Consider the following 19871-nt stretch of genomic DNA (forward strand, 5'->3'; position numbering starts at 1 on the left):
TGTGCAGCATACTTAATTACCTTTTGAGCAAATTGGCTTATGTCAAAATGTTACTCGGATGTAATTACACAGTTCTATAATTAATTACATAGTATCAGTTGAAGTACATTTGAAAATCAATTAACGTTATTTTCTAGTTAAAAGCAACTGCTTATTTAATTTACTTTATCATAAACATTTTCCCAAGATTATAACCTATTTTTCTTTTGATCTCATCATACCCAAGGGTGTTGACTCAATATAACAAGAGCTATTTGCTTTATTATCATTTTCCTGTTGAGTATAATTTACCTTCAGTGCTTGTTTGGGAAAACACTCAAATATACAGGACAGGGGGACCCCCAGACCAAGTATTGGTTTTATCCCTCCTTTGGGTTTGCTCCACCCACCGGATTCACCCCACCCCACCACCCACCAAGTACCCTTTGTTACCTTGTGACGACCACCTAACCCAGGCCAGAGGTAATGGAACATCCTGCGAGAGATTTGTGGCAATTTTCCTGCAAAGTGGGGATAAGTTTAGGCCTAACCTTTCAGGGTGCAGCACTCTCCATTTGAAAGATGGGCCTGACATTTTGCCGATTCACTCTGAGCACTTAAATGGGAGGGGGTCTCGGCCAAGAATCTCAAGTGGATTCTCCTAGACCTTCCATACGTTTTGTTGCATCCAATGATCATTAGGATTCTTCTTATCCCTGGATGTCAGTTATAACCAGCATGTCATCTGATATTATTTCTCACTTATAGAAATACTTATACGTTAAATCAGTGCAGATTACACCATACACTCTATGCCCAGAGGTCGGCAGCCCTCATAAATACAGAATTCAGCTGCTTTGAAGTGTACAGATTATACCAAATGTACCCATCTCCATAAAATGACAGAGCAATAGAACAGTTTTTTTTTAAACAACAATTTTGTCAGGGAGTAATGGAACTCTATTCTCTGAAGAGAAGTAGCACAATCCAAAACCTTTAGGATCGATTGGCATATGTGCATCCACACCTCCCATGCAACAATCGGTGCTTGGCCCCTTTAATATATTTGAAGTGGAATGGCAACAAATCCTCTCAAAAATGGTCAACCATCTAAAGACTTCCTAGAAGAGCAGAGGTATTAACTGCAATAAAAGAAGGTATGGTATCTTTTAATTAACAATTATAATGTTGTGTTGATACATGTTTTCATCACTGTACTTTGTTGCATGTAATTAAAATGTACTTACACAAGCATAATTAAATAATTTACTAAAACCAAAGCTAACTCTAGACTTCTAGTTTGAACTGGGCATTTTCTCCAAGGCTGGTTGTGTTTTCTGTCCGAGCAGTCGTCCTCTCCAGGCAAAAGCAATTAATCAAGTCTGACGTGATTAATTCCAGACTAGGCCTGCTTTCCCTTTTTGTTTACTCCAGGCAGGTAGGACTAGTGTTTGCCATTCTGCACCTTAGATCGGTATGGAGAGGATATGGATTAAGTTGTTGCAGCCTAGCGCTCCGAGCCTGAGCTGATAACATCCAATGCTTATCCCTCAAACCCTCAATCGATCCTGCTTTGTTGCTGTTATTCCTTTTGCTCCCGTGAAGGCACATTTGTCCACAACTGTCACATGCATGTGGTTTGAAAATGCAATTATCCATCGACACAGTCCTCTCTTTCTGACTCTGATTGGTGATCTCAGTACACGCCTTCTGATGAGACCCTGTGTTACTACAACATCTTTTTGGAGGATTTTTTTTCTTATTCTCTGGTTGTTTATGACATGCCACCACCTATGGTTTCCTCCCACGGTCCAAAAAATAATACTAATAATATTTAAAAAAAAAAAAAAACACACATTAACAGGTGGACAGGCTGTGCAAAGCTGTTGACAGTTGGGAGTGTGTGAGTGATGGAGAGAATGTGTGTAATTGTCCACACTTCTGAGTGTGTGATGCCCTATAATGAACAGGTTCCTTGTCCAGGGTGTGTTCCTGCCTTGTGTCCAATGATACGAAGTAAGCTCTGGACACGCTTTGGCCTGGATCAGGATGGAACAGTTACCAAAGATGGATGAATGAACGAACAAACAAGCAAACCAACATAACTCTTCAACTTCCAGGCAGTGCAACTCTATCACTGAATCATCATGAGTCTGCTCTGAAGTGACAACACTGCCATTTGAGTCTGAAAGTCCTTCGCCTCATCACTCAGACTGATGCTAGAGCCGGTGCCGGTGTCTAGCTGACTAAACATAATTGGGCAGTTAGTGTTCTCCTCCAAGTGTGGTGACGTTTCTTGCATTTTGAAAAAGAACATCAGCTATCTCCATGTCTTTGAGATATCATGGTATTGACATTTACCCTCCCAGATTGGCAACACCACGTCAATGGGCGAGTCCTAGGGTAGAATTGGTAATGACTTAAAAAATAAGGGGATAATATGTGCAAAAATGGCAAAGAACTCAAGTCAACAAGCAGCTTCTCTCTAAAAGGACTGATAGTAAGCAACATCAAATTTGCTCTCAAAACTGGCAAGCTGCAGGTCAAGCTGTAAGACCCCAGTATGTATTATCAAGAGGAAATTGTCCCTTCAGAGATACGAATACTCTCCTGAAGGACTTCCCGCTTCTCCAAATGATTGTTTAAGTGAAACTTGGATGGGGTGCTCAAGAATGCAAGGTGAAAAGTAATTTCCCTTTCATAACAAATGCTGTCGCTTAATACAATGTTATGGAAAATGATTAGGGCTTAAAAACTGCAAATTACATCTGACAAGCCTTGAAGACAGTCGAAACCAGGGGGGCCCAGTGCCGTCTTCTTGGGGCCATAATGAATGGGGAAAATTGGAAGGCCCCCAGCCTGCGCAAATCCTGGCCGCGATTCGGCTGCCTGTTTATTGGCACTTAATGAAAAACAATTTATCTAAATCACCACCCGGGGGGATTCATAGTTAAAGCTCGGGGAAAGAGGGGTGGGATGTTTGTCAGTGACAAATGCACCACCGTTTTTTCCAATTCAAATCCTGTTGAGGGAGGAAGAAAAGCGTGAGCTGAGTGCTGGGGCAAGAGAGGAGGAGAGGAACCAGTAGAGAGAGTGAGAGAGAGAGAGCAGAGGTCTTTTGGCAGAGTCTAGTTTCTGTATGTTAATTATTATTAAAGCTAGGTGTCAACTTTGCCCATTCTCTGTAGTCCACTGGGCAGTAGGTAGTGCTCTTATTTCCTAGCGCCCACTGCGAGATCTGGGTCTTCATTAGCCTGAGATATGTTGATTACTCTAGCAAGAAAGGCACTAATGATACATATATCCCAAACCCAAACGCAAGCAGCTCTATTGTGCAAGTAATGATCCATAATGGACTTGTCGACTCCTCACTTAAACTGCAGAGGATGTGCTTCTGTTCTCTTGCTGTTGTTAGACCTTTTCTTCATATCGTCCCTGCGGTATCTCTTTTTTTCTGTCATTTTATATGTGAAGGTGGAGTAACTCACTTATTTCCATAGTGTCTCTGTGATTTTTTATGCTACAGAATATGCCACATCAGTCATTTTTATGGGCTGCGTGATCCTGCATCAGTAAAGATTCTTGCAGCTTTATTACTGCAGCACAGGAAATAACCCCAGGTTATATCAGTCCAGTTTAGATTGACATGTGTGTGATATCCTGTGAAACAAATATGGAGACGTATAGGGGTTGGACAATGAAAGTGAAACACCTGGTTTTAGACCACATTAATTTATTAGTATGGTGTAGGGCCTCCTTTTGCGGCCAATACAGCGTCAATTCGTCTTGGGAATGACATATACAAGTCCTGCACAGTGGTCAGAGTGATTTTAAGCCATTCTTCTTGCAGGAAAGTGGCCAGGTCACTATGTGATGCTGGTGGAGGAAAACGTTTCCTGACTCGCTCCTCCAAAACACCCCAAAGTGGCTCAATAATATTTAGATCTGGTGACTGTGCAGGCCATGGGAGATGTTCAACTTCACTTTCATGTTCATCAAACCAATCTTTCACCAGTCTTGCTGTGTGTATTGGTGCATTGTCCTGATACACGGCACCGCCTTCAGGACACAATGTTTGAACCATTGGATGCACATGGTCTTACTTGTGCAATGTGCAGTTAATGAAGATTGGCCACCAGGCTGCTCCAGTTTAGCCATGAAACCTCCCACACTACAATAACCGGTGTTTCAGTTTCATTGTCTAACCCCTGTAGTAGATGGAGGTTTAGTTAATTAACATAATTCACATCACATCTCGTGGGCCCACGTAAAGACCTTTACATACAGGTCACAATTTATTTGTGCAATCTATTGGAACAAGTTCACATCTGATAACTTGTACTCCAAATGGTTTTTAACAAAAAACAAAAAAAACAAAAAGTAGTTTATTTTCAATCTGAATTTGATGAACTTTACTCATTTACTCAATTGCTCACTGAACAATCTTTGAGAAACCCTTGTCTCTGCTGTTAATTTTGCTTTGTTTTATTTGTGTCAGAAACACTAAGAAAGACTAAACTCAGCATGTGACCGAAAACACACACAGACACAGTAGATCTTAACAGTTATGGACATCCGTTTTAGCCAATTCCACTTGGGTTACTGACAACCAAAGTATTTGTGTAAGTTCTCATTATAAAGTAGTGACTCTTGTGTAAGACGGTAAAACTGTGCTTCATTCATGTTATTCATATATGTATCTTTACTGTAGCTAATACTTTTACAAAAAAAGAAAAAAAAAATCATTGTGTCCACCATGGGTTGGCCTGTGTAGCTCGTTTAGAGCCTACTGTCTACATATGTGTTATGAACATATAGCCTGTTAAGTTCAGACCTGTTATTATTACTATAAGAGGATTATGGGATTAGTTGAAGTGAGTGCCCTGTGTAAACTACAGATCTCCTGTGGTAGAAGTGACATGAGCCCACCTCCCATAAAATGTATCTTGCCAAAATACAACAAGATCTGCTTTTATTCTCTTACCCATACTTGTCTGCCCCTGTCCCTTGTTCAGAATTGTGCCAATACAAATCTGACTAGTCCTTGTCTCTATAGAGATCCCAGCAACACAAACACAACCCAATCTGTGTTTTAAATAAGACAGTGGTTCCTGCAGCTAGAATAAACCAAGCTCATCTCTGTCAGCTAAGCCTACTTTTCTGCAGGAGCTGTCATGGCAGCTACTCTCATAACAAGCAGGCAGACATATTTAACCTTTAAATATCTCTGTGAGCAGAGGCCACGTAGTCCAACATGCGGATTAGATACAAGCCGCTTCACCCCACGATACAACTGTGTTACACCACTCCTACTGTCACAAAGGGACACTACAGCTTCTTCTGCTGATCTAGGATCAGTCATTCAGTTATACATCAGAAGAAAATGATGAACAATAGTGCTGTATCTATTTCTCATTATAGGATTATTTCCTATCTTACATTCTAAAAAAGGTTTAGGGATTATTATTATTATTATTATTTTACAGTTATCAATCCATATTTCATACCAATTTACATTGACTACACTAATAATAGATTAATACAGTATTTAAAATATGTTTAATAATATTTCAATTACGTTGTAACAACATTAAAATGTATTAATAATAATTAATTACACATAGATAGAAAATGTAACAGTGACTTCTTTGCCCACATCTATCTGCACTTTTAAACCTCATCTTGACGTGTACTGACCTTACTTTGTCTTCTCCATCAGTCGGCATTAAGCCTGTCAGCTTTAGCACAATTTTATTAACAATTTAACCGTAAATTTTAACAAATTAACAATCTATAGAACTATTGTAAAATGATGGTAATATGGTGTGTACCTTAACATATGTAATGACAAAAATCACAATCTCAGGTCTTAGCTTATTATTTATCTTGATATTTTCAGTAAGTTCCCTGACACTTTCAGTATTAGACAAAAATAAATAAATTAATAAATTAACTAATAAATAAATAAACAGAATAATAATTGCCTTTTCCATCAGTGTTAAAATGATTATTAATGACCTTATTCAGTCTCATAAATTTTCATGCAATAAGAAGATTTTAAACCATTTATACAAATTTATTATTGTTGTTTAATTTACAATGGAACCCTAAATTTTGCTTTTCGGTAATAAATTGTATTTAAATAACAAATGTAAAAAAATGTAAAAAACATTATTTGAATTTTGACAAACATTGAATAATATATCCACATCCAGACATTGATATTAAGCATAATTTATGAGCCAAGTGAAATAAAATTCAGTGAAATAAGTTTTAAAATACTTTAAATTTTTAATGGATATGACAAATAAAGTTGACAAATTAAAAATGAAACAAAAACGAAACAAATTAATTGACAACGGATTGCATATGTATATAAATTTAACATAATGCATGTTCAACTAAAGCTTACACATCCAAACAGCAAACATTCCATGAAGACAAGGGTAACACCTTGTTCACTTTTTTCAAGGCAGTGCCCAGGGATCTTCAATGACGTCTGAAAGATCTGGACCATAGTTTTACATCTCAGCCAAAGGATGATCCATTTTATTCAATACAGCGCCCCTCTAACTGCACTCCACAGGAACATCAAATGCCCCTTCCAGGAGCCACACAGGCTTTTACTTCAAGTTCTCACAGTTATAGGGTTTAAGTCAAACTTTTTCAAAGCATGAATAACAACAACATTCCAACAGCAATGATGTGTTATAAAGCAGTTCTAAAAGTATGAATGAAAAGGTCAATAAATCTAAATACTTTTAACAGCACCAGTAATGAACAGTGACTCTGAATTGTTGGGGTTCAGCCTGTGTTATTTTTGGTCTATTGGATGGATGGCCAGCTGGATCTTTTGGTCAGCCTTGAACTCTGCAGCACAGCACAGGCCTCATTAAGCAGAGTTTTATTGGGGGAGATGTAGCAGGAGCCAGGAGAGAAAGAGAGAGAGAGAGAGAGAGAGAGAGAGAGAGAGAAAGAGAGAGTTAAAGTTCAAAGAGAGGAAAAAAGCCAAACCAGGGAAAAAGAAAAGAATTGCGGAATTATACTTATTTTTAGCAAACTGAAAAGCAACCAATGACCAATGCTCTTCAAGCAGCGGGCAGCCAAATGGGAAGTCTAGACTTTCCTAAATGCTTTTAGGTGGTAATTGTCATTGAACATTAAAGTCCACTCAGGCTCCTTACGTCTCTCTCTTCTTACTTGATGCTGTTATCATCCGTCTCATTTTTTCCCTTCAATTATTATTTTTTTCTACTTGATTCTGCTGTTTTTGACTCTTTCTGTCTCATTTAACTCCTCATCTCTCTGGATTTTCTGTGTTAGATAATGGTGTTGACGGACCCAGAGTTTGAAAGCAGTGTCCTCATCAGCTCAGACGAAGGGGCCAGCTATCAGAAATACCGCCTTAACTTCTACGTTCTCAGCCTCCTTTTTCATCCTTCCCAAGAGGACTGGGCCCTGGCCTACAGCCATGACCAGAAGGTGAGATACTTTTGACACTTTTGACAATTGGGGGATAAGTAGAATCCAGTCCAGTCGACACATCTGACATATGTATACACATACTGCAATAACAATAGCTTTCAATAACAATAACAATTGCTCTTTATTGCTACAATTATGTGCTATTGCTTAATATTTACGTTAGAGACTTCCTAACACAATAAGCCTTCAGTAGCAGGTTATTTCAAAGATGTTTTAAGGGGTAAATGCTGTTTTATTGGGGACCTTCAGGTCTAATGTCAATACAATGACATTTACTTGATAAAACCTCCTGCTGTATTGTGAATGCTGACAAATTTGACACAAGAAAATGCTTAATAACATTTTAAGTTACTAAATGCCTGTGCGTATTGCTATCAAATAAAGCAGTAACATTCTTAAGAAAATGTTCCGTTGTCTTACAGACAATATCATAAAGAGAATGTGTATGCTATATGGATGTATTATTTCACTTAACATTTAATTAATAATCATGTTTGCCATGTACATTAAGCCCCAAGTTCAAGATTTTAGCCTGTTTTAAACATGCTAATCTTTCCAACACTATATGAGGCTAATAGCAACTGGATAGAAATTCACAAAGAGATTAAGCTAATTGGCTTCTATTATCTTACATTCCTTGCTAGCCACATACTAATTGATTACTACTAGCTCTCATTCCTGGCTGGCCACATGTTAATTGCTTCCAATTAGCTTTCATTCCTCATTAGCCACAGCATAATTGATTTTTACTAGCTCTCATTCCTGGCTAGTCACATGTTAATTGGTCTTCATTAGCTTTGATTCCTTTTATTTTATCCTTTTACGTCGTCTAAGTTTTCCTTTTACTCAAAGCTTTTTTGGAGTTGTCAAAATGTTTGGAGATAGGAGCTATTTATTTTCAGGGGAAGCAATGAGATGCTTGCTCTTATTCATTTTTGTGAGTGCTCTGTTGAGTGGTCTATGAATGTTTGTAGCCAGTGTGGGCCTCAGGGATTATGTATTTATATATTCTTTATGTATTCACAGCCAAATCGAAACATATCCCACTCAGTAATACTACTGTAACCCCTGCACTAGTGAACGGAGCCAACTCAAATCTATATCAATATTTCACTTCACTGTTGACCGACCCTGCAGCAATGGCGTCTTACCAAAGGCTAGTGTGTGTTAGAGAGAGGGAGAGAGAGAGAGCAAGAGAGAGAGAGAGATGGTAACCATAGGATCTGCACCGGATGAAAGACAAAAAGATAAAAGATGGTGGAAGAGGAAAGTGTGTGGGGTGTGTGGGTGCAGGTGTGGAAGCTTGCATATACGGCAAAGACAGAGTGGCGCTATACCCATGCTGTCTTCAGCCACTTATGTGTGGGGGTAAAATCTTTTCCCCAAATGCAGTACTGTGCTAGTCAAAGTCAAAGACCACAATCATATATTTAATGTCTGGTCCTTATGGCTAAAGTACATGTTTTGTTTTTCTTTTTCTTGCCCAGGTACACTTTCTAAATTTAATCCACATGCATATGGAAATAAATAATACATGAAAAATATGATCAGACAAAATTAATTTCCAAAACTGGAGTTTAGTAATTAAAAGATACAGAAGGAAAGTTCTAACAATGCAAGACTTGACTGACCAGATTAACAGTACTTAATTAAGAGATACAGCTAAATGCAAGCTTCACAGTAGCACAGGACACAAAGCACTATCGTCAGTAAACATTAAAAAGTTCAGGTGTTTTTACTGTGACAGACACTTTTCACCAAAAGAACTGATTATTCATTCTGGTTTCTTAGAACATTGGTGCCCTCCAGTGAACAGACCAACTTTTCCACCATTTTTAATGGGAAGATAAGTCATCAGTACGGGATTTCTCAGTTCCAGATTTGCAGTCGCTGAATTCAGTAGATAAACTGACAAACTGAGTCAGCACAGTCTCATTGAATACTATTTATTTAGAGCAGTTTCAGATCAGAGCAAGATATGATACACATGTTGCCCAGTTTACAGCCAATCTGTGTAAAGAGCCCCAGAAACCCCTCAAACCGAGCACATTCCTGTTTAATTCCCCTTTATTTATATAACTATAAATAACCGCATCAAGCTCCACTGCATGGTAACACTTTATATGGGGCTTTTTGCCCTTTCTGGAGTTTTTTAGCTCAACACACCGATGGTTCACACTGAAGAGTCTAGTTTTCTTTGGTCCCAGGTGGGAACAACCTTTTCTGGTTCGGGAACAAATTTATGTCTGTGGAAACATATCAAATGGCTCCAAATGGTTCTATGTTGGTAGGAAAGAGTGTGGAGAAGACAACTCAACACTACGGATCTGAAAGGATGTGTAGTTTCCGAAAAGCCAGCTGTGAGAGAAGGCCACTCATCAATACCCTGACGTTACTGAAAGTGTTTAGTGGATTTGAATTGTGAGAAGCAACTATTAATTTACAGAATGTGATCAACAAATACACACCAATCAGCCACAACATTAAGCACTGATGAGTGATGTTAATAACCAACCAAAGGGTATTCTCCAATGGCAGTGGCCGATGTCCAGAGGTTTTGTGGGGTCCATGTCTGGTGATGATTAATTAGTTAGATGTTATTAGATATAAGGTATATAAAGTATTTTGGATATGAAATATATATATAGTATAAACACGGTTTATACTTGATGAAGTCCATGTATTGAATACCCTCTTGGTTGCATCATTTCTTGCAACCCCTAACCCACATTTACTGGATTCATAACTTGGTCACACCACCAGATTCCCCTGACTATCCCCTTACCTCCTGCTGCTTTTCAGGCCTACTGCTCTGACCTGTCTTCTGGGGTCACTGCTTCTCCGCCTCGTCTTGTAAAAGGCAGCGGATGAAGCCCACTCAGGTGCTGCCCGACCCTGCCATCATTTATAACTCTGAAATACATCCCTAGAGAGAGAGAGAGAGAGAGAGAAAGATGTCTCTGTATTTGGCTGGTACTTGAATTAATTGCTAGTGTTGGCACATTTCCACATCTCTGTTGGTGTTGACATTTTGGCGACATGCTAGCTTCCTGGGAAGCTGCTTTAAAAGGGCTTGGTTCAAGAGGGCCCAGGATGTCATGGAACACTTACTTTAAGAAAATATCCATTTTACTGAACTCTGATGCATACTGGTCTACTCTAAATTTGCACTACCTTAACATATGAAATTAATACATTCACATTCTCAGATCCCTGCATATTCTATACTTTGATATTTTAGTAAGTTATATGACACTTTCACTATTCAGTAAATATTATTAATTAATTAATAATTAATTTTAATGTGTTAATGACTTAATTAATAAGCATTTAATATCATCATCATCATCATTTATTTGCCGCTTAATCCATTTCAGGGTCACGGTGACCACAGGGCGAGTAAAGAACCCCAGGCATCTCTGTCCCCCGCAACTTCCAACGGCTGGGAGGTATAATCCCTCCAGCGTGTCCTACGTCTACCGTTTTTTATGCAAATTTTAAACCAATTCTAAACCTTGAGTGGTCTTATTTTAAAGTGTTACCGAAATGGGACCCAAACTGAAAATGACAGCTGAACTTGAGTGAATCCCAGCTATCAGGTCCATTCATATTTAACACAACATTCCAATCATTTCAAATCATGCTGAGCCTTTTAAAATTTCCCTAAAATATTCTAAGAAGAAAAAAAAACAAAACAAAACACACGAATGGTATAAGTATATTTGTTTAAAAATACATCATCTGCTTTTACTATAAATAATGTACATAAACAAGTTGTCTTTTCTAATGAATAATTAATTAATTCGTTTTACACCCCATTTTACACGTTTACACTTTTACGGTTGCAATTTAGGTCTCCTCCTCTTCAAACTGGATTAAAAACTAACTATTAAAGCTGCTATTGTTTTAAGTCCAAATACTTGTGGGATTTCTCACTTTACTATTAAAATAATTGATAATCAATTCATAAAAATGAGTAACACTCCCAGATCTAGACTTAAAACCTCCCACAACTATAACCGTGTACATGTATTTAAAAAAATAGTGTAATCAAACTGATCACATTTCAATACAGGACTAATGTTTATTAGAAATCCTTCTGATACACAACCACTGTCTGTATAAAGATTACAGGGATGCAGGCTCTCAGTAGAAAGGGAGAGTAGACAGAAAATGAACCCTACGGTCCAGTGAATGTCATTTCAAACCAGAATGTAAGCAAGTTCAGGATGTTTTTTCCTCATCAGATACTGTAGATGTAGCAGACTATTGAGGCAAATATGAAAAGGTGATATTTGAGTGGAATGTTCCTTTTAAAGTCTGAGATTCCACATAGATTACAAGGATTACTGGCTGCTTTTCAGCTGGAGGATGCTGCAGACTGCAAAGAAGGTTGAAAACAGATTGTATTAAATGTCATTTCAATAGTGACCAAGTTCTGAATGCTTTTATTTTCACAGTATATACCGGAGCTGAATGATGTTTGGAATATACCCAATTGTGATATTTAGATCTGTGTAATATTTGAATGTTATTCGTAAAAGAAGATACAAAAAATACAGAGTTAAACATGTCAACATTAAATTCAGGGCCACATAAACAAAACAAAACAAAACAAATAAATAAATCTTCCTAGACATTTATAATTCCTTCCTTACATTTATAACTGGCTAATCTGTGTTTACCTGATACTAATGAAATCTCTTTTGGGGTTTAAATAAATTACACTTTAATGTACATATAATTACAGAAGTCTCAAATGTATAATATTAAATAAAACAACAACAACACAAACTGTGATATTTTTTTTGGTTTGTTTTTTTGTGTAAAAACAAAATCATCATCATCATCATTTTATCTGCTTATGAAACCCAGGCATCTTCCACAATGCCAGGGACCTCTTGGCTCCCCCATTATGTGCCCGATGGGCATTGCACCGCACCCCTTCTCTGAATCTTGAGGGTGGTGGGTCCACATGATCTTCCCAATTTGCCTTTTCAGGCTGAGCCTTGTCGGGTTAGGTGGGCATTCCTGGCTCTAGGGGAAGGTCCCGAAAACCCTCTCCTGGGCAGGGTACATTTTTTAGAGAGTTAGGCTTATGGCTTGGGCTTATACATATATATATTCCTGCATAGTGTAAAAGATAAGGGGACATCTGTGACCAGTCATTAATTGGTCGAAGTGTTCCTACTCCCTATGTAGTGCACAATGTGGGGAGCCCTTTCAGGTTCAGTACTCGATTGGTAAGTGGCTTATTTGCATATTACAGACTACTTCAGTATCATTATGGTTAAGGCTGATAGAGCGATACCAATTACGAATTATAGTGCAGCGCTATCAATAAGGAGGCAAGTCCAAAAAGGTGTCATTGAAGTGTATTCATCTCCCTTTCAAATCTGAAACTTCCACAGACCGCGGAGGGGAAAATGATAGCATTTCATTATCCCTCTTGTATTTGCATCATCCATTTCCCTTGGGAGTGTGGTGTGTAGTTTTGTCAATGATAGGGACTGGACTAGGTGTTTATGTGAGGACACTCGCTGGGAATGAGGGGTGTACGACTTCACTGAATGTTTAAGCAGTGAGAAAGGGGGAATAAGAATTCACAGAGAATGTGAAGCTGGGGTTGGGGGGATACCAGCTGCTTAAAACAGTCATTTAATATGAGACATGTAGCTATGTACATCCTAGTGCTGTGTAATATGGACAAAAATATAAATAAATAAAGTATACCAGTGTTGTGATAATGTGCATTATGTCACTATCCAAAAACGAGTGTATATTACTGATGATAATGAATGGCTTGCTGGGTTCTTATAAGTGATTTCTTCTATTTTTTTTCCCCCATTCTGTGACTCTATGACCAATCAGTTGAATTAATTAGCTTATTAGTCAAGTGAAAAGAATATTTTTAGCATTCTTTAACACACCAGTCAGCCATAACTTTAAAATGCCTGCTTGTTTCTAAACTCACTGCCCATTCTCCAAGCACCTCTGATGACACAGTAACAGAATGTAGTGCATCTGTGTGCATGGTCCTGGAATGAGTGGATCAGAGACAGCAGGGCTGCTGGAATTTTTAGAGTCACTGCTGGACTGAGAACTCAATATATGTTGATTTCTGGGTTCTGAGATGGACAGTCCACAAATCTGAAAGCAAGAAACCTGTCTATTTCCTTTTCCCAGAAATAGCCTGTTGCCAGCTAAGTTTCATGCAGCAGTTGGCTTCAGTTGATTAATGATAACACTGGCAGTGGCAAACCCTATTCATTTCAGAAGCAAAAGCTTGTCCATTAGTTGATGAGCTGAATCAGGCGCTGAACCAAGGACAGCACTGAATGTAACCCTCTCCAAACAGGAGTCCCTCTAACACACAATGGGCTGTGATTGGAACTGAGTGTAAAATAGAGAGTCGTAGATCAGCAGAGAGAGTCAACAGGAGTTAGGTGTTTTATTTATATTGTCGCGTAAATGGGGTTAACCTGAGAATGTGAAAGACAGTTTAGTCACTGTTTGGAGTAATAGTTTTGGAACGTGTTTACAAAGCTGTGGGCTGACTAATGGTGGGAAAAGTGAAAAAACTAAAGAACAGAAAAGCCTGCCTCCAAGTCTCCTGGTTCTTCTGGTTCCTCTTGGGTCTTTTCCTGCCTTCTAATTGCCTGGGCAATGGCAAGACCTGTCAAACTCTTGGGCAGTGTCTGACAAAAGGCTTGACAACATCAGCCCTCTTATGTGAAAGGCTAGCTCAGTTATTCATGAAAACAAAAAAGGCAAAGTGAGCTCTCTCATGCTCTGAGATTTGTGATTTTTTATTTTTTTTTGGCCTTGGGTTGGCATGAAATATATAGTAGCAAGGAGTAAAATAAGAAGCCACAAAAAATTGGGTAAAAAGAAGTGGGGAAAAAATCCTTCACTGCAGTGGTTTGAGTGGCGCTCAAACATATTTAACCAAGAGTTCTCCACTGAGCTCTTAGTGAATTAGCATAGCTCCCAGCAGTCCCACTCTCTGAACTTGGAAAAGAAAATGGGAAGGCCTTGGCCTTCGGAGTGGCGAGTATAACGGATATGTTAATTTAGCACTTCGTGTGCAGCAAGGTCTTCTTAGCATGGCTGAAGCAGTGGGAAGGCACTTTTAAGGCCCTGATTTGCATGCACAGCTTTGGCGAGCGCTTTTGTTTACGAGCTATCGGGCTCATCCCAAACAGCCGCTCCATGAGAGCATGCAATAAGAAATAATGGAAGCATCCTGAAGGAGCAACAAAAGTGACAAGTGAGCTTCTGCAGTGCTCAAGAAGGGACAAATATGTGAAGAAGTCAAATTTATGTAATTTTTATATTGCCTCTAAATGTAGTCAATCAGCCAAGTTACGGATGGTGTCTGAAAGGTAGTGGAACTTCAGTGGTAATGAAGCTCTCCATTTCCCCCTGCCCTACAATAGTCAAGACCCCTGCAGGACCACCAAATATCAGGTATGATTTGGGCGTAGTGACACCGACATATTGGTGGTATGTTGGTGTTTGTTGCCCAGGAGTCTTGCCCAGGACTGTTACTGACAGTGTGAAACCCAAGCAAGATTTGAACTCAGTCTTCTGCACAGAAAGCAATTATTTTTTAGTTTTCTACTGAAGGCTTTTACTAGGTGGAGCTAAATTTGACTGGTGTGACATCAATCCGTCCCAGACCCAATCAGGATTTGGGGTATAATAATGTCATTCACCTCGATAAAAACACTACCTTTAGTGTGTTCAGTCTCTAAAGCTCTACCGAGATTGGAGGAGTTTCTCAGGGAGATGGCTGTAATAAATCTTTTACCCATCTCCTCTGTAATAAACACTCATGCATTCAGACTGCATTAAAATTACTACAAAAGGAACAAGTTTCCTGTAACTTGACTTTACCAGTGGTGCATCATTGGTATTCAAGCCTCTATATGTCTCTTGTCGTACTGACGGCTTTCTTTCAGCGGGCGATGAGACTTCACTCTGCACATTCACTGCACTGTGGTAGAACATGGGTCCCCACTACAATGTCATGTGAGAACACTGTGTCACATATTATAGACTACAGTATCCTCAATACCCTCTCAGCTCTCAGCATTGCATGTGAGTCCAGACCCAGGCTGACCTCAGGGATTGTCGTCATTGGCGGTATTAATTTTCTATGATGTATTGTAGTTTATGTTACCATGGTGATCCCTCTGACAGTCATTCTGCAATTTAACATGCCCTCACTTTTCTGAGCAGGTAGCACTTAGTGATTCTTGGATCTTTTAATAAATAATCAACAACATAATTATATAAATATATAGTGAATATAACACAAGTAAAAGCTTACTTATGGCATATCTCTAAGATTAACACACATTTTATATACTTAAATTATAAGTGGAAAATGGCCTAAAGTTTTCTTAATAGCCTCTACAGGAGTACTCTGAAAATCTCCATGCATCTTGTTGCTGGCCGTCCTCTTCTGCTTTCACCTTCAACCAGTCCAAGCATACTTTGATGGTTGGCCAGATAAAAAAGGGAATGTCCAATAGTCTCTCAGTTTGACAGTGCTTCTATGGTCTGAGGGTTGATTTCAGCAGTAAATATACAATAGTATATGTAATCCATATGGTTGCAGTATGGATTCAAAAATGGAATTATGTGATTAGAACATAATATTCATGGTTGCAATGATCTATTTATAAATATATTAATGTAAATGTAAAAACTATATACACCCGCCTGGAGGAGCACAGTGTTCACACCTTTCAATGAGGGCATCCCGCATAACCTGTGAACCCTAAACACAAAATCTCGGGAGACAACTTCCAACTTTCCAGAGTTTTCCAGAGTTTGCTCAGTTAGTAGAGCAGTGCAAAGTTCATTTACCACCTCTGGTGAGTTGAAAAGTAGTCTCTCTAGATTGCACATTGGGCTCAACAGGGTGTGAGGTGCCACCTTCCTTAAGGGTGTAGCTGCCCTATTCCTCCAGTTTGGAGTTTTCCCTGGTCAGGGGAGTCCCTAATTTCAGAGTTTCCCAGAGCCTTGGAGTCAGGGGGCAGTATCTGTGGTAGGACAAACAGACACATCAGTGGTGCCATAATGAAAATCTAATATTCTGATTAATATTGATAAACACACACCAATTTTAGATTGCTACATGTTTACAAGCTTTACACGCTTTATCAAATAATACAGAAGTGATGTTTTTTTCTTTCTTTGTTCCAGCACATGAACTCTGGTCTAAATACAGAACCTATACCGGTCAGACAATGGCATTTTGAATGTCCATGAATTTAGAATAATTTGCAGTGTGCATTAGCAAAACGTCTGCCTAGAGTGTACTAGGTGTGCAGTAGAATTTGTGTCCTCTATATCACATGAAGACCCCACATGACTGGCACCACACTGCTTGGCCCTCAAAAAAAAAAACGTAATGCAACTGTCATCTTCCCTGTGGGCCCGACACCATCCCTGGCAACACCTGTCGAGTCCTCACACAGAAAATGTCAATATCTGCCACCCCCCTGCCTCCATAATCCCCTCCATGCAAAGTGCCTTGTTGTGCCTCACTCAGAACGTTCCCCTTGCTTTGAACCGTGAGGCGTAAATACCACGTTTGTTTGTTTGACTGAGGGGAGGTGGCAGTAGCAAAGCCACACTAACTGCTGTGACATTATTTTAGCTTTTAGCCAGGGCATTAGCGGCCTAGCTGCTATGTGAGCTGAGAACTGCCGCACATCATTGTGCAATGGCCTTTTCACTGAGAGGACAACAGCCATCAACCATGGCTGATCATGCGGAAATCATCACTATTCATGGCCAGAGTATAGTTTACTGTGATGATTGGCACCAACAACATCATACTCTCCTAATACTAATGTTTCAGAATGGTTCCTAGCTTTAAAGCATGTTTGGAGGATCAAGAAATATGGTTCCAGTTACCAGAGGTCTTCCGGTGGAATACAAAATACAGAGCACCTGACTATGCTGAAGGCAGTAGAAGAAAGTGATAAATTGCTTCCTTGTGGATTGCATGGTTTTTAGACACTTTACTGTTATCTCTTGGAAGCTTCCGAATTCATTCACAATATGCCATCATCTGACTTTCATAAGTTCTGTATTTATGTCAGAGTTCATCTGCTTTAACAATTGCAAGCAGCTTGTTTTACTTTTAAAGTATGTAGATGTGTAGCAGGTTAATGTTTCTCCAGTAGGAGGTGCTATTTGTATTCAAATTACCCTTGTTAACATAATGTAAATAGAAGATATCAATGCAAATATACCACAAGATTATTAAATCATACATTATCTGTAACACTTATCCAGTTCAGTGTCACGGTGAGTCCAGAGCTCATTGGGTGCAAGGCGGAAATACACTGTGGAGAGCAACACACAGGGCAACACACACACTCACACATTCACTCACACCTATGGACACTTTTAAATCGCCAATCCACCTACCAACATGTGTTTTTGGACCGTGGGAGGAAACCCACGCAGGCAGAGGGAGAACACACCACACTCCTCACAGACAGTCACCCGGAGGAAACCCACGTAGACACAGGGAGAACACACCACACTCCTCACAGACAGTCACCCGGAGGAAACCCACGTAGACACAGGGAGAACACACCACACTCCTCACAGACAGTCACCCGGAGGAAACCCACGCAGACACAGGGAGAACACACCACACTCCTCACAGACAGTCACCCGGAGGAAACCCACACAGACACAAGGAGAACACACCACACTCCTCACAGACAGTCACCTGGAGGAAACCCACACAGACACAGGGAGAACACACCACACTCCTCACAGACAGTCACCCGGAGGAAACCCACGCAGACACAGGGAGAACACACCACACTCCTCACAGACAGTCACCCGGAGGAAACCCACGCAGACACAGGGAGAACACACCACACTCCTCACAGACAGTCACCCGGAGGAAACCCACGCAGACACAGGGAGAACACACCACACTCCGCACTGACAGTCACCTGGAGTGGGAATCGAACCCACAACCTCGAGGACCCTGCGACACTACCTGCTGCGCCATTGTGCTGCCCACCACAAGATTATGACTCGAACCTAACCTAAGACTAACTTCAAGTTCAAAACATTAGAATCAGCAGGATTTTCTTCCATTTGTCCTCCAATGTCAGTTTACAGAACTGTTTCTGTAACTCTTTTTTGAGCGCATTACAGGCAATTTGCCTGTATTTAGCGAAACAGTGCCACCAGTGGATGGGAGCTCAATTTGTGATAGTGAAATAAACACAAATCATGGTGTAGAAATGTTATAAATATATGGCATTTTCTTTCTTTAATTATTATTATGACACTAATTAGAGATCTTCTTGTTAGTTTTACAACAGCGAAGGGAATTAAACTTTACTGCCATTACATTGAACTGCAGATCAGGAGCTGGCAGCCTTAGTGTCTGGGGTGTTGAATTGTTGCATCCTTGAGCCTGCAGGAAAGAAAAGTAAATTTGAGCTGAGCCTGCGGTGCTGAAGAAAAAGTTGTTTCCATTGCTTTGTGTGCTTCACTGTGCTGAGTGTGGCGGAGGCAGATAAAAAGCTCCTGACAGGTGGAAGGGAGCAGGGAAGTGATGCTGCTCAGTGGGGGGCCCCTCAGCCTTGTGTGCCGGGGCCTGGAGAGCCACAGAAACGCTGCACAGAATCAAAGGAAAATTAAGTTTTCTGTGAAGTGACTTGTGTTTTTCCAGCCGAGGAAAGGCCTGGAAACAGATGGACTGGCTCATGTATGAGTGTGTGTGTGTGTGTGTGTGTGTGTGTGTGTGTGTGTGTGTGTGTGTGTTTATTTATTTATTTTTTGCACGTGTGAATGTGTCGGAATTGTAGGCACTGTGCCTGTATTGTGAAGTTTTAAACAGATGGTGCATTGTGGGGGAAAAAAACGAGGGTGTGAATGAAAGGCGTCAGAGGACGTGTTAAAAAATAATAATAACAAAACAAACATTGACAAAGTATTTCTGCACTGCTTCCTAAATAAATCGAGCAATATTTCTCCCTATTTCCTGAGATAACGTGGTATATTGTGTGAGGATATGATGGCACTTAGCCACAACATTAGTGAGATCGGTTACCAATGGGCAAAGCTCAACATTAACGTGTTTATGAACATATCTTACATTAAAACCACATTTGACATTCCAGCCAGTCCTGCATAATGCCCAGTGGGATCATTCCTTTTCCCTTTTCCCTGTTAGTTCCATGGGTTAGGGAGTCAGGACTCCCTTTAGTAGAGAATATGATCCAAACTCTTTCTTTTACTGTGTACTACTGTGTACATTAGCGAGACCCTGATGGACCACTGTATGGTAATTGTTCTTTAAAATGATTGCTAGGGACAATCCAATTATTGCTGGATATTGGTATGGACAAGTC

At 39.8% G+C, this 19871-nt stretch overlaps 1 protein-coding gene across 1 annotated transcript in view; it reads left to right on the forward strand.

Annotated features, from left to right (window-relative positions):
- The window catches only part of sorcs3a (sortilin related VPS10 domain containing receptor 3a), a 309782-nt gene that overhangs the window by 186436 nt on the left and 103475 nt on the right, over positions 1-19871 (forward strand). The window contains exon 4 of the mRNA XM_066658235.1: positions 7303-7461. Within this exon, the coding sequence (XP_066514332.1) occupies positions 7303-7461 (159 nt within the window). The remainder of the gene's footprint in view (positions 1-7302; positions 7462-19871) is intronic.

Source organism: Hoplias malabaricus, chromosome 2 (genome assembly GCF_029633855.1).
Source record: "Hoplias malabaricus isolate fHopMal1 chromosome 2, fHopMal1.hap1, whole genome shotgun sequence".
Taxonomy (NCBI): domain Eukaryota; kingdom Metazoa; phylum Chordata; class Actinopteri; order Characiformes; family Erythrinidae; genus Hoplias; species Hoplias malabaricus.